Source organism: Euwallacea similis, chromosome 12, assembly GCF_039881205.1.
Source record: "Euwallacea similis isolate ESF13 chromosome 12, ESF131.1, whole genome shotgun sequence".
Lineage (NCBI taxonomy): Eukaryota > Metazoa > Arthropoda > Insecta > Coleoptera > Curculionidae > Euwallacea > Euwallacea similis.
Genome location: NC_089620.1, coordinates 2,811,678 through 2,825,994, shown reverse-complemented (window position 1 = coordinate 2,825,994; position 14,317 = coordinate 2,811,678). Strand labels below are relative to the sequence as shown.

General features: G+C 37.4%; 1 protein-coding gene across 4 annotated transcripts in view; it reads left to right on the top strand.

The window, feature by feature from the left end:
* dati (datilografo) overlaps positions 1 to 14,317 on the top strand; it is a 141,892-nt gene that overhangs the window by 99,600 nt on the left and 27,975 nt on the right. For all 4 annotated transcript variants that reach the window (XM_066395852.1, XM_066395851.1, XM_066395853.1 and 1 more), the window contains one exon: positions 2,640 to 2,865. In XM_066395852.1, the coding sequence (XP_066251949.1) occupies positions 2,640 to 2,865 (226 nt within the window). The remainder of the gene's footprint in view (positions 1 to 2,639; positions 2,866 to 14,317) is intronic.

Below are 14,317 nucleotides of genomic sequence, written 5' to 3'. Positions count from 1 at the left end.
GTTGAGAAATTACAAAATGACCTGTAAGAAAAACTTGTGCCGTTAAAGTGAATTTAATGACCATCTCCAGGCTATTGTCGAAATTGGTCTCAAACCTTCTCAACATTGCTCTATTCAAGGCCTCAACAAGACTCCAACAAGATGCATTCTTGAAATTTTTTGGCCAAATCGTTTTATTATTCTCTGACTCTCCAGAATCAACAATTTCAAACTGCACTTTCAAACAATCGCACTCGATGTCCTCTTTGCCGCTCAAGGTCTTCAGCATTTTAAAACGATGTTTTGATGAGGAACAAATTTTCGCTATTTTCTCATCATTTATACGATCATCTGTAGCGTTGAAAGATTACGAGATGCTCACGTTCAAAAATGAATCTATGGTACTCCGTTTACTTTCAATTCCATCAATATTATTTCGAATTTGAATTGTATATTGTTGTTATCTATCTGTTTTCACTTTCCAAGATGACCGCAAAGTTTGTAGATCTGAATAATATTATTATGCTGATAACCCATCAATCACAATTAGAATTGGACAGTATAGACCTAACATTTAACACCGTTAATTGCATGGAGGAATATTTTAATAGTACAAATTGTACATTACAAAAGCCGATCGTTTGCTAAGGAAATGAAAAATTACGTGTCCTCTTATTCTGTTAACTTATTACCTTTCTTTTGAGGATGAACCCAGTCCAAGCTTTTGGTTCTAACAAAAATGTATGTGTTGTAGGAGCACAAGCCTGCCTAGCTTTGCAAATTTCTTCACATAGAGACCTTTCATAAATGTTAGAAACAAATTGAAAGTAATGTATTTGCGCAACTACAATGATATACGAAATCCAACAAATAATCCCAGAAGTAGTATATAAGACAGAATTTTATTTCAACACCCGCTTACTTTATTGTGTGTGTGTGTGTGTGTGCGTGTTTTTAGTTTCATTCACAATATTACAGAATGGCCTCCTGGATCTCAAGATTTAAAGCTCAAGAATTTTTCCAATGCTACATTATGTAAAAGAGTGATCATTAGAGAAAATCTGGAATAAGTGTTAAAATATCAAAAGTATATCTGGAATCGATTGATCTGTTAGTCAAATGTTTGATGGTAAATAATAAATTGCATAATCTACGCCCTATGTTTACGGTCTTTCTATTGCACGCAAGCGGAAAATACGGACACAGAAGAAGTACCAAAAAGTAGGAGTATCATAGAATTTTGTATTGTTGCTCGATGACCTCCTTGACCTCCGGATTTAACGTTTCCAGACTTTTACAAAATCAATACCAAAGATATTTATTTCGAAATTATCTGAAAAAGTACCTATCTAAAGTTGAAATTATGAGACATATTTTGTATGTATTATTTGAACCACTAGGTATATTAAATGAGGAAAAAACAAAAAAAAGTAAAAACATATTTTTTCGAATTCTGGCTATAAGACACCACATCTTTTCTTATGAGACAAAAATTAAGGATGTTTTTTATCGTTAAATGAGGGGTAAAATTCTTCTGGAGCTAAAAAAAAATTATGTCAAATTCAAAATAAGAAGACCCGTAAATTTTCGTTTTTCTTTAACAAAGCGATTGGCGATTTTAAGATAGAATTTATTTCAAGTAAATCTTCTCACTTACACTTAACACGAAATTAATGTTTAGTAAATTTCTATAGAAAAAAAAGCTTCGATATTGAAGTTATTAGTCCTGATAGGTAGCGATTGTATTTTTAAAATATACCTCAAAGTGAAGATTGAAATTGGCCTGCAAAATGAACAACCCGAACTAAATACTGATATGACCCCACAGCTCAAAGCAATCCCCAAGGGTCTATTACAATAATCTGACCTAATTAACAAACTCTTTCTGGTAATTCGCGGACCTGTTCGTATTAATCTCGGCAAGAGGTTCAGACAAGGAATTAAATATTTATCCAAAACACTGTAATATCCAGCTAAAATTAAAACCCTTTAAGAGCGAACGTTTAGCGATTAAAAATAAAAGTATTTACGTTTCTTTAACAGCTTATATTTCGAAATGAGCCTTCTTGCACTTGCTTCTACCTGATGGTTAGCTATTCCTAAATGTTTTTCTTCTTGTTTGGAGTAGTCATCAGTGGTGGAGACATAGACTTCGCCATCTCTATCCAAGCCTTGCAATACTGGCTTGTGGCATTCGATAATGAATTGGAAGTAGCCAACCCATCAATCTTCGAATTTTAACAGGTAACGAAGAGACATCGAGATACAACATAAGGAAACGTATGCGGAGGATCGGTGCGCCTCTGAGTTGTCCCCTTTTAATCACAGTTGAATTTCTACGCTTACCGGTGCTCGTTTTAATTCGTCATTATTTTACTTTTAATATTTCATTAGAAATTAAACTGTCTTTTTTTCACCTCCAAGATGTCAGGTTCCCAACCAGCCAAAGCCTCGTCGGCGGACGTTTAAAAGCAAAATTAAAACTTGGAAATCTAAGTTTTAATTAATGACTCGAATTCGAGTGGTAGTAACTCGCCTCTTAATTGTGCGCCTAATGAATGCGAGGAGTGTCGGGGGTTTACTTTTTCAACACGCAGGAAACTCACACAACACCACAACCCGACCAGGGAGGCATCTGTACTGACCTCAAATACTTTCAGATATTCATGCACAAGTCGGCCATGCAAATGCACGCCAGGGATCTGGGAGGCCGGTCCGAAGTTAAGCCCCATCAGTGCCAGCAATGCCTGAAGTCGTTCAGTTCGAACCATCAGTTGGTACAGCACATTCGAGTCCATACTGGGGAAAAACCATACAAATGTTCCTATTGCGACAGAAGGTTCAAACAGCTGAGCCATGTCCAACAACATACTAGACTGCATACTGGTGAGTGATTTTTGAGTGATTTGGTAGTGAGCGCAGCGTTGGGAACGTTTTTGTCCAAGGGCGACAATTTCCTCTATTAGCATCGGTTAAAAGGGTGCAATTATGAGTCTGAGTATAAATAAAGCTGAAACCTACCATTTATTTCCCTCTGATAATACGTTTTGCGCACACAGCTGGTAAATTTTTGGAAATAAAGTTGCGCCTACCCTATTTGAGGTAATGTAATATATGCATGAAGGATTTAATAATGCAAATTTATTTGCGAAATATCACAATGCAACGTTAATTGGTGGTTGGAAGTTGGGCAAATTGGGAATGCAATTTTGTCCTTTCACAGTCAGCATTATCCACGGCATTTTTGATTCGCGGGATCTCTGCACTACCTGACGCTAAATACTAAAAAAGAAGGAGTGGAGTGGAGTTCGGTTTAATAAATATCAATAAAGAATAGAGGGTAAGAAAAAGAACAAAAATGTCTGATGTGAAACGACCGTATAAAGTTGCGTTACAAGCCCCATCATGCACTGTCTGTTGGTGTGTATTGTAAATTCAAAAAAAGTGCAATATGCTCCAACAATACATATTACAGAAAAAAAGTTAAAACTCGGTAAAAGACTTTTTAATCTCTTTCTGCTGCGTATTTGCCTTGTATCGAAAACACAATATTAAATTTAACAAGGGGTGGCAAATTGATTCCACCAAAAAAAAAAACCGAACGAGCAAAAAAACGGCCCCTAGCTCGTGTTTGGTTTTCACCCGATGTTTTCTGCCCTTTTTTAATCGTTTGAATCGCTTTGAAATGATGAAAATTAAATACTTCCTTTCTGGCAATTAGAAATGGATACAGAAGGGGTTGTCCAGGGCGAACTTTTTTCTTCGGACCCGTTTGTTTTATCATACTTGAAACTTGGCCGCAAGACGATGACCCTAGAGGGACGACTTATCCCAGGAATGAGGGCCAATTTAACCTCAACCGCAAATGCATGCGTACAGAAACAAATCACAGATCGGCTAACGGCGCGTTATCGAACCACATAGGAGACTATTTGGGCGTCATTACAATATATTGTGAAAATTTATTGTAAATTACCGATTGAGCATTCGATCGATAAGGCATGGAAATGCGTTTCTGGGTCCGGGTCGTTAGATTGCAGCCCGCAATTTCCATATTTGAATCCAGAGTTTTGAAAAAAACGTTCGTTCCTAAGAGTAGCTATTCAGGAATAACCGTCGCAGTCAGAAAAAGGCCCTGCAGTTCTGAGCCTCGATTTTTGCTTGATCTGAAAGCTTAAACGCGTAAAATTTTACGTTACAAGACCGAAAAGTAGTCTTTTGCGTTGCGAGGCCGGTGGTTTTCGAGACGAGCGGTGGCCGAGACTTGTAGAAGCCTGGAGAGCCCTGTTGAGCATGTTGTCGCTCGCGTGACGTACAGTATTTTTTACGGTCTAAGTTAGCCGACCTTTTATTTCTTTTATATAATTTACATTTAAGTATTCAACATATTTCCAAACATATCGACACTTTTCAAAGTTGTACAGCATTTTTTCAGCAGCAAAGGGATCGTGAAAACAAAATAACAAGTATCGTAAAACGGTTTTGCCGATCTTGGCTTTCCGGTCTCGACCGGCAAAACGTCACCTTCAAATAAAAAATTGACCAAAGTACTTAGATTCTGGCCGATTCTAACAAACGTTTATTGCAGGGACTACTATAGTGCTTACTTATACCCTACCCATGAGGAAGTTACTGAGACAACCACGGGATTATGTACAAGTTGGTCAGATTTGGACTATTTTGATATCTTTTTTTTTTAATTTTAACCCATGGCCTCTACATCAGTTTTTCTCTCTAATCTGGAATGGGGGTGTCCACAACAGTCCAAATCTGACCACCCCGTATTTAATTACCCATGGTAATTTCTTCACTAGCAAGCAACTAAATTCTTGTTGATGTCTGGAAAGCAATTTTTCTAATCAGGAATATAATACTTCCCGCAAAAAACTCTTTTTAGGATGAGCCAGAATCTACGTACTTTCTTGCCATAATTTTCTACCTGAAATAACGTTTTGCCGGTCAAGACCGAAAAATTGGCATCAGGGATTGGAAAAACCGTTTTCCGATCCCTGTTATACTTACACTCCTAAGCAACACGCTAGTACCATCAGGAGAGTTTCTTGTGATCAGGATTTAAAGGTCATTGGACTATGTGTTCCTTTCGTAAAGAAAATGGCCAGCTTTATAGGAAAAATTGCCATAAACGTAAAACTCTAGCTCAGGAGAGCTGACGATCACGTGACAACCATAATTCCTTTAAACCAAGAATCAATATAAAAACACCACAATTCGCACATATTTTACAGCCACCTGTGAACACACTACTTTATTACTAAAGTTATTACGGCTGTGGATCACTATTTATCTTTTTCTACTTGTATTGTGTGTAAAGAAAAGGATACGTTTGCCGCGTTTTTCTATTTACTTTATTTACTTCTATGACAGTTGTTATAGGCGTTGTCCTTTTTTCGGTTGTGTGAAAAGCGAGTAGGCATTATCTGGCACAAAGGATTCTCCTAAATAAAAATCTGGATCGGGTCCATTCTTATCCTAAAACAGCTGCGACGGCCACAAAACGTCTGTGCCTGACGCACTGCATTTTTTAAATTGTGATTGCCAAGCAAAAAGGCGGAAAGTTTTAAAAATCACAAACTTAATATCGCTTTTTTGCGTATATTATGAATAATATGCATTTCCTCCCTTTCACAAGGGATTACCCGTTTCGATTCGGTAAAGGACATTTATTTATCTCTGGCTCGCTCTATATGTGTGTTTGTTTTTAATATCCCCCACTGCACCCCTCCCCCCATGCACGCATTTTGGGGGTTAATTTATCCCCGGTTTTGCAGTCTGGTTCAATAAAATCTATATATTTACAGCGAAAATTGCATTTTGATGCCGAAGGGATCGAAATTTTAGACGAAATTGGTAGGTGTTCGGCAGGGCTCAGTGAGGGCAGCAAATTTCCTTTGGCAATTGCTACACAAAAACTTGCAATAATGAATACTAGAATTCAATTTTCTTTCATTAGGAGGCTTCTTTTGGATTTCCTGGCTATAAATCACGTATCGTATTGTTTCAGTTTTTGCCCTGGAACAATAAAGGACCATTGTATTCCTTTATCTATGAATAACGAATAACCTAATTTTTTCCGAAACTTTTTAGTGAATTAATTAAAAACTTATTAGGAACAAGATTATATGGTAAATTTCGTGTTCGTGTAGGTTTCCGTTAAGGGCTAAATGCATTATACTCATCACTATTACTGGCTACAGCTTAAACATTTAATCGCAATTAATGATCAACGCTGAAATTGGGCAAGTCCTGGTGACCTATATTAAATTGAGTAAAAATGCAGTCCCCCCCCCCTCTCTTAAATGAAGAATCAATAGTGGGCCAGTGGCATTAGTTATGAAGGGCAAAAAAAAAGGGATATAATCTCCACAATGCCTATTTTAATTGCATTTCTTTTAAAGCAATATTAAGTTAGAGGGCGAAAAACAGAGCTCTTACAACCCTTTCGAGATTTTTTGCTCCCCTCAATGAATAATATCAGGATTTTTTTCGTCGACAGACCTTCTGCCTTTTTAAGGGACCCATGGCACAACATCAGACATAGTGCGTTTCTTTTAATCTTCCATATTTCCCATTGGTCTTTGAAGAATCTGCGAGTAGAACGGTTAACAGCAGTTTTTCATGTAAAGGACCATGCATCGTCTTATTGGATGCTATATCCACCTAATCGGGATAGCATTGATAACAATCAGATTGAGGCCCTTAAGGGTAGGGAATACTTGAGTATTCTGAAAGGGAAGCGACAGCCGTTATCGAAAATCAAGATAGATGAAAAACTGCGGCAAAAATTACAAAAACCATTAGTTTTACGATACTGTGATGCAATATTTTAAAATTAAGTCTAAACTTTTCACGTAGGCTTGGCTGAGGTGTTGAATTTTAACAGTTCATTAAAAGGCATTTTTATGGTAACGGGTTACGCAGCTTTGAAAGGTTTGCCCATTGGAAATCGTGTTTTTTTAATGCGGCCAATTTAAAAGTCCTTGATTACTCAAAGCAAAATTTTTACGCATTAAGTATTGGATTTATGCGAAATTTGATAGAAATTATACTACCGACAAAGATTTTTAAAGATCGATGATTGATTTGATGCGAAATTCTGAAGCCCATATTTCACAAACTTCTGATATAGGGTCTGTTATAAAAATGGTGGCTTAGCTAGACCTGGAAGAACTGGACGTAGATTTTTTGGTTTGACCACTCTTTTTGGCCAAAGAGCCACCAACTCATCCAGACTAATTTTAATCGGTAATTAAACCTTTTACAAAATTTTGATTAAAAAATTATAATAAATATTTAAAAATCTCACTATTCTGTTAATCTTAAGTATGTGTTTAACGTCCGTGATATGGTTAAAAGAATATTTTGATTAAAAGTCAGAATTTATTTTTACACTTTCCTAACAAATAAAGATCCATATAACCTAAGTAGTTCACACAAGTTTTCAATTTTTTTACTAGTGTCTTAAATTTCCAAGTTTCGAAGAGTTTTCTTAATAAGTAAATACATTGCTAGTGCAAATCTTTATAGAGAGTTAATTTGCACATTTAAAATTTGATCCCAAAGTGTTAAATAAGCAAGGTCATCATCGTCATTTATCAGGTCTTATATGCGTTTTATATTGAATTTTCTGAACTTTCGAAAGCTTGTAAAAATCCCATTAACGTCTATTAATAATCACATATATGCAATCGTTAGATTTTTTATTATCAATGCATCATAATCGACAATTATAGTACACTGCAATGTGTATAAAACGACTTTTATAAAGCCTGGTATGGTTACTAGGGAAATAATATTAGAAACTTTAGTTCATGAAGATTTAAACACTTTGATAAATTCGTAACATTTACTGAGTGTCTATTAGCTATAATGTTGAGGAAATTATAGTAAAAAAATATTGAATAATATTCGTGTATAAGAGCCTATAGAGCACAACGAACGGCGGAGTACTTTCTAGCACACAAGGCCTTTAAAGGCCTTCTTGTACTTTTAGATATATCACAAAATACTATTAATATATACTATTTTATTCAGTGTCCGATGAATTTTACTCCTACGTTAATCCTACCATTAACTTCTCTCTAATAAGTTGTGAGGTTCAGGGTGTACCATATGAAAGCACCACGACTTGTGACTGGAACAGAACGTCGCACAATTTCTTCAAGTTTTTGCACCATTGTTACTGAACTTCTAACCTTTTTATTATTGAGTTATTTTAGCCAAAGAGAGGGGGAGGGGGAGCAAAGCAGGATGCCTTGCTTTTGAGCAATGTACAATGCTTTTTAGGTGTGGGTAATGTAGCTTCACACCGTGCGTAACAATAGTACGTGCCACGATGGGTGTGTTATATATGTTGCTGCAGGATTTCGGAATATGAACAAAACGAACGCCATGTAACAAGTTTATGATAAAATTTCCCGTACAATTCTCATTCTCTGGGGTTATTGAACTGGGTAAGTCATAGAAAAGGCAGTGTACACTACTCGAAAGCAACGTATGTTACTTTTCTTGACAAAATACTGAACTCGCCTACAGGTCAGTCTTGAACTTTCGTCTCGCTGGTAGCATGTTGGTTAGTATTGCAGTGTAATGTATAATTATATTCCGAAATACTGATTCAATGCATAACACATGTTATATTAGTCAAAAACCTGTGACGTATTATTATTACGTACTGTTTGAAGCATTATTACACACACTTGTCTGTAATTGTCAATTTTCCATCTTCTTTCACCACCGAAGGTTATTAATTTTAAAGTTCATAAAATATCGGTGCCCGAACCTTCGTGGCCAAAATACAGGACAATGGATGTTTCCCTTTTAGGTTCCATCAAAACTCCTAGAGTTTTTGAAATATTAACCTTGCAGAACTCAATTGGTCTACAGTTGACGCAATTAAACTTTTCAGAGGGATATGAATATCTCCTTACATCCATATTATTTTCCGAGGTTAAAGTAAAATTTCAGTATGATAGAAAAGAGTCAAAGGCCTGATTGTGCAAGTAAGGCGTAAGCTATATTAACAAGCAAAGCTTTAGCTCACTTGGGTCCTCCCAGAAAAAATCAATCTCCGTCAAATTAATTTAATTTGTGAAAGAAGTGTGATTCTTAAGTGCGCTGAAGCTTAAATTATATTTGAGCTTTAGTTTAAAAATGAGAAAAATCATACAGATTTTTACAAGCACACAATAAGTACGTTGTTGGATTTGTAGAGAGGGCTCTAAAGTGATCATTATAAGTTGACGACGATGTGTCTAAGTCCAGTTTTAAGATGGACTTACGATGTACAAATATTTAAAATGGATTTTCAATAAATATATCAATGGCTCAATTTCCCAAAGTTAAAGAGCCTGCTCCCAGTCGGAGCTATGTCAGAACCATCAAACAAGAACTCTAATAAAAATGCCGGAAATGAGCGATCGATAACCAATCACCCGAAATTTATCTTTTTAATAAAGATTTGATTCTTATAATGCCCCCGGGTCGGTCCGGCCAAATTAAAAATCTGCAAGCTTTAAATCGGGCGGAACGGCGAACTTTTTGGCGATTAACATTCTTTCTTGACTTGACGCGTATTTTTAATAAAGAAAGTTTTGCGCCCAAGTTTGCGATGACATTCATTGCTCTCGGGGACACAACGTAAAATAACAGCTTTTTTTAAATAAAAACTTTCGAGTGAGGGCTACGTCGATGGATCACCCAAACACTAACAACGCCTCTGGGTTGACTTTTGCACCCTCGTGATGTGTACGTGCTCTAAAACTATATACTCCGGCAATGTACATAGAGGCCTCGCCAGAGCCCCTCCCTTCGCATATATATACCGGCCGTAACGCATCGCCACCCCCCTCAACCCCCGCAGGGGGTGAGTGGGTGGCTGATGCACCCGCACTGCAATTGCACTGTGTGTGTCGGCCACCGGTCGCCATTTTGAAACTGCGAATTATTGCGTAAAAATAACGTGGAATGTATTTGGTATTGATCGCAGGAACGGGGGTTGAGGGGGCAGCCAGTCTGTGTGCCAATACTGGAATATTTGTTCCACAGTTTCAAATTTATTATTAACATTTCAGAGTGTTTTGTTAAATTAAATTCCCGGGCGCGTGAATATATATTATTTTTCCAGGCGGCAGTTTTGGTTTTCAATGGTACGAGTATCGAATTAATTTTGACGGGCGGTCAACTGAAATACCGAAAATGCATATTTATTAAAACCGATCTATGCAGTGGGAAATAAAAAATTGTGCAATAAAGCGCACCACCTGCGTCCAAAAATAGAGACGTTGCTTTATTACTCACGTGAAGCTAACCGCATTTGAAATGCGTACGTATTTATTTCGTTCAACCCTTCCGCCCCAGCCCTGCGTTGAAAAAGGAAACGAATAAATTCTTTTCAGCCAAGAAAGTTCTCTTCCTTCGCGTTTTATGCTAATTTTCCCGTTTCGAAATTCAGAGAAATAAATTTTGTTTTGTTGGGGCATGAAGGCATACACTTTTGTATAGCTAAGCGTATGTATAACACATGATCACGCCTGCGTTCTTGGCGTTGTTCCGCTACGAGTATATTACTTTTTCCTACTTTGAAATGAATTATTGTGCCTAAATGGAGCTGTCCTATTTCTGTTTACTTTGTAATACTTCGTTAATGTTGCTCTAAATCTAGCATTCCAATTATCTACTTGGGCCAATTTAACGTTTTGGCAAATCCTGTTACCGCTTACCAAGTGACTTGGAGGAAGAACTGAATCACTCCTTCCTGTCCACGTTCCAAGCCTCCGTCCCACCTCAATGGCCTTAGATATGACGACATTTTCTTTCGTCTTCCTTAGTCGATTACGTGAATGAAGCGACAGCCCAGGAGACAGAAAAATTTCCTCTGCCACGCCTAGATCACCGACATACCCATCACATCCAGACTGAGCGGAGTCACACCAAGCGCTTCACAGCATGAAGCCGAGGAGCCTGAAGGAGTATTCTATATTTATATATTGTGTTCAATTCTTCTATCTACACCTCCTCCTTGATCCAGTTGGGAAGTTAAATTGGTTGACCCCAAGTGCTCCATTCTGGCGCGAGTGAAATGCGGATATTGCGCTAGCACGCGTTTAGATGCTTCGTGGTGACCAGATGCTGATGCCACATCATCCTTATGTTCCTCTCTTGAAGTCGAAAGAGATGTTTCGTCCACATGACATTTGGTCCGGCTATGCGCTCCTGCTAGGGGGGTATAGCCCTGCTGCTCTAGATGGGTTGGTAGAGGACTACTCCGTTGGTATCTCCAACAGGAAGTCAGCGGCAATCCTCACCTTCGTCAGAGCCTTTAGAGAGGTCGGACTCCATGCAGAACTCTACGGGCATTACTTCGGAGTCCCGAGTGAGGGCTTTTTATTCTTCAGTTGCCTCGTGGTGTGCCCATGAGATGCTGATGACACACCATCCTCGTGCTCCTTGTTTGATGTCTAAGAAGTCTCATCCGCGTGACTTTGATGCATTCCTTGGCCTGCCGCATGCCATGGGGGCGCCACGGGAGCCTTTTGCTGGATGGACTGGGAAAGAACTCCCGGTCGGTGTCCTCCAAAGGGAAGTTAAATAATTAAAAAGGATTTTTTTTTTATTTTCATTGAAAGCGATCTATTTCTCTTCTAAACACTGTGTGCGTCGTGAAAACGCTTGTGATAATAGTTCAAATGTAATATCATTTTGAAAGTAGGTTAGCGCCTATAGGACGGGAATAGCAGGTATTATGATGTCACTTATCAATCATGCTGACAGTCAACAGCTAATAAATAAAATAAAGTAATAAAGAAGAAAATCGAACTAATTTTCTTAAATGCATGTATCACGAAAAGGATTGGAAATTGAGACATTTATGTATATATAAATGGCCATATGGGCAAATTCTTGTCATTTTGAAGACTTAAAACGGGAGTAATTATCTATAAAAGCCAACTTACAAATATCTGTGAATCTTAAGGTGAAATACACCGTTGGCAGCTGATTATTCTTAATTGTTTGACATATTTATATGCCAGCAAATAGAAATATATAATGCGTTTCCAATTTATTAAAAATCGTAGATCGCCATGGAACGTAGATGTGCTCCGCTGTGACGGTGATGAAATTTGACAAATGAAATTTGTCATGTTGACAGCGACTAAATTTAACAGATGTAATGTGTCAAAATTAGTTATATGTCACAAAACATAGACATAATTTTGAGTGATCTTGATGAGAGAAACAAGAAAATTCGTTGAAACTTGGGCAGCATGTTCCGTTGCATCCGTTGCATGTTCAATTTAATGTTTCCATAAGTTTTGGAGCAATATCAAGTATGAGAACCGGCCCACAAGAGTCAAAGATAAAGCACTTAATGGTGAAACAGAGAGATACATATGCTTTCAAAATTACACAGAAATCCAACAGTGCCCGATCTTTACGCAGTGTTGTGCTGAGACCCTTAAATTGATTAATTGCAAATCCTCGTAAGACAGCAAACACTTGACGTGTCTTGAAACACTCGAAGATGCAACTTTTTGCAGAAAATGAAGGAAAAATCAAATATCACACGCGGACAAATATTGAAAGACATCACCTTCAGAGGCTAGAAAAACGAGTCAAAAAACGAAAAGGAAGTGTTTGTCTAAGATTTGTTCTTCGTTTTTTTCCTCAAGCACATCTTGTAGACACGACATAAGGGGTTAACGCGTTAACCGACGTGTAGTCAGTCCCGTCGAACATATGCCGGTGCATACGTGAAAAACAAAAGCAAATCGAAGGAAAAAACAAGTGAAAGCTGATGTACGAAGCGAAGCAACCATGTGGGTGAAGTTCAATTGTTTTCTGTTAAACGTTATTTAAAAGTTGGATCGCCAGTATATAATTAAGGCATTATAAAAAGGGGTACAGGAAGTTGGATTTTTTAGGCCTTTAGGAGTTTTCGGTAATTGCTTATTTAAGAAAAAGGGTCCAGTATTTATAGCTTCTTGCGTTTAAGGGGGTATTATTTTCCAAATTGATATGCGCATATGGAGATTATTGCATTTCCTCCATCACCGCCTGTCGACGCCACACATCATCTCGGTACATCAAACTTCCCTCCATTCAGACACACTTGCGCGCGCATAGACCTACATACTCACGATCCGTGACCTATAACAGACCCCCATAAAACCGACGAATCAAACAGACAAAAAAGTACCCAGCAGAGTTCACGGCTATCTGGAAAAAGAGCTTTTTTATTAATGTATGCATATGGTCAACGTAACTATTGATCTTGAAACTTAACCCCCTATTTTAAATAGAGGAGTTCCCGAAACATCTGCTTGCATAGAAAGGGGTCATCACATTATTAAGCGCGATCCGAAGGAAAAAACCATTGAAATTGATTTTTTTCAGGGAAGAGAAATGTAAATGACGGTTTTGCTGGGTCTGAGGGGGCGAAAGAAGAAGAGTCATTGTCATTAAGTTTTCACTTGAAAGTCGGTTGGCGTATCCAATTGCCCTAATAACTTTAAGGTACCGTTATGTACCATATGTGTACATACATTTGTCAGCAATTACTTTTATAGTATTTGCCAAATTTAAGGTGAATTATGTATCAAACGAACAATTTGGAGCAGCCTTTCTCTGCTTGTCTCTTTGATCGTCTGATTTGTTGCCGGATACAAAAATATCTTTTTTGCATAAGAGGCAATGGAAAGTAATGGAACATGTTTATTTGTTGCTTATTTCTTGATGTGTATGCAGTAGATCATTTATTATTCATAAAATTACGTAATTAAGCCACCGACATTAATCCCTAGGAAATATACTATACCGTTGCCTTCGCCATTTTGCCAGTTTTGTTTTTAAGTCAAAAACTGACGTTGACATTGACACCGTAGATAATCCCGAAAACAGGTTTTAGAAAATGAAGTTCATAAATTATTTATTTATTCATGTATTTTCCTTTTAGGGAAATTACTTATGTCAGCGATTACCTAATTCTAAATTTTATTTATCCTACTTCCTCGCCCATATCTGTTTATTAATAATATATATTAAATAGCAGCCCTCATGAGTTGACTTATGCAAAATCCCTAAATTTTTGCTCAAAATTCCTAAAGCTGCGCCCTTTGAAGTGCCCGTTTCTAAATTTCTCTTCCTGATTTAAAAGGAGCCTTGATGCTCTTAAACTTGATAGATATAAATTGAACTATAGATATAGGTATTTAACGAACGAGTCTATTAATGACGGCGATTAATAATCGAGACTGCTTAATACGTGAGCATAGCGAACGATTTAATAAAGTCAAGATTTGTAATGGCTCATTAATAAACA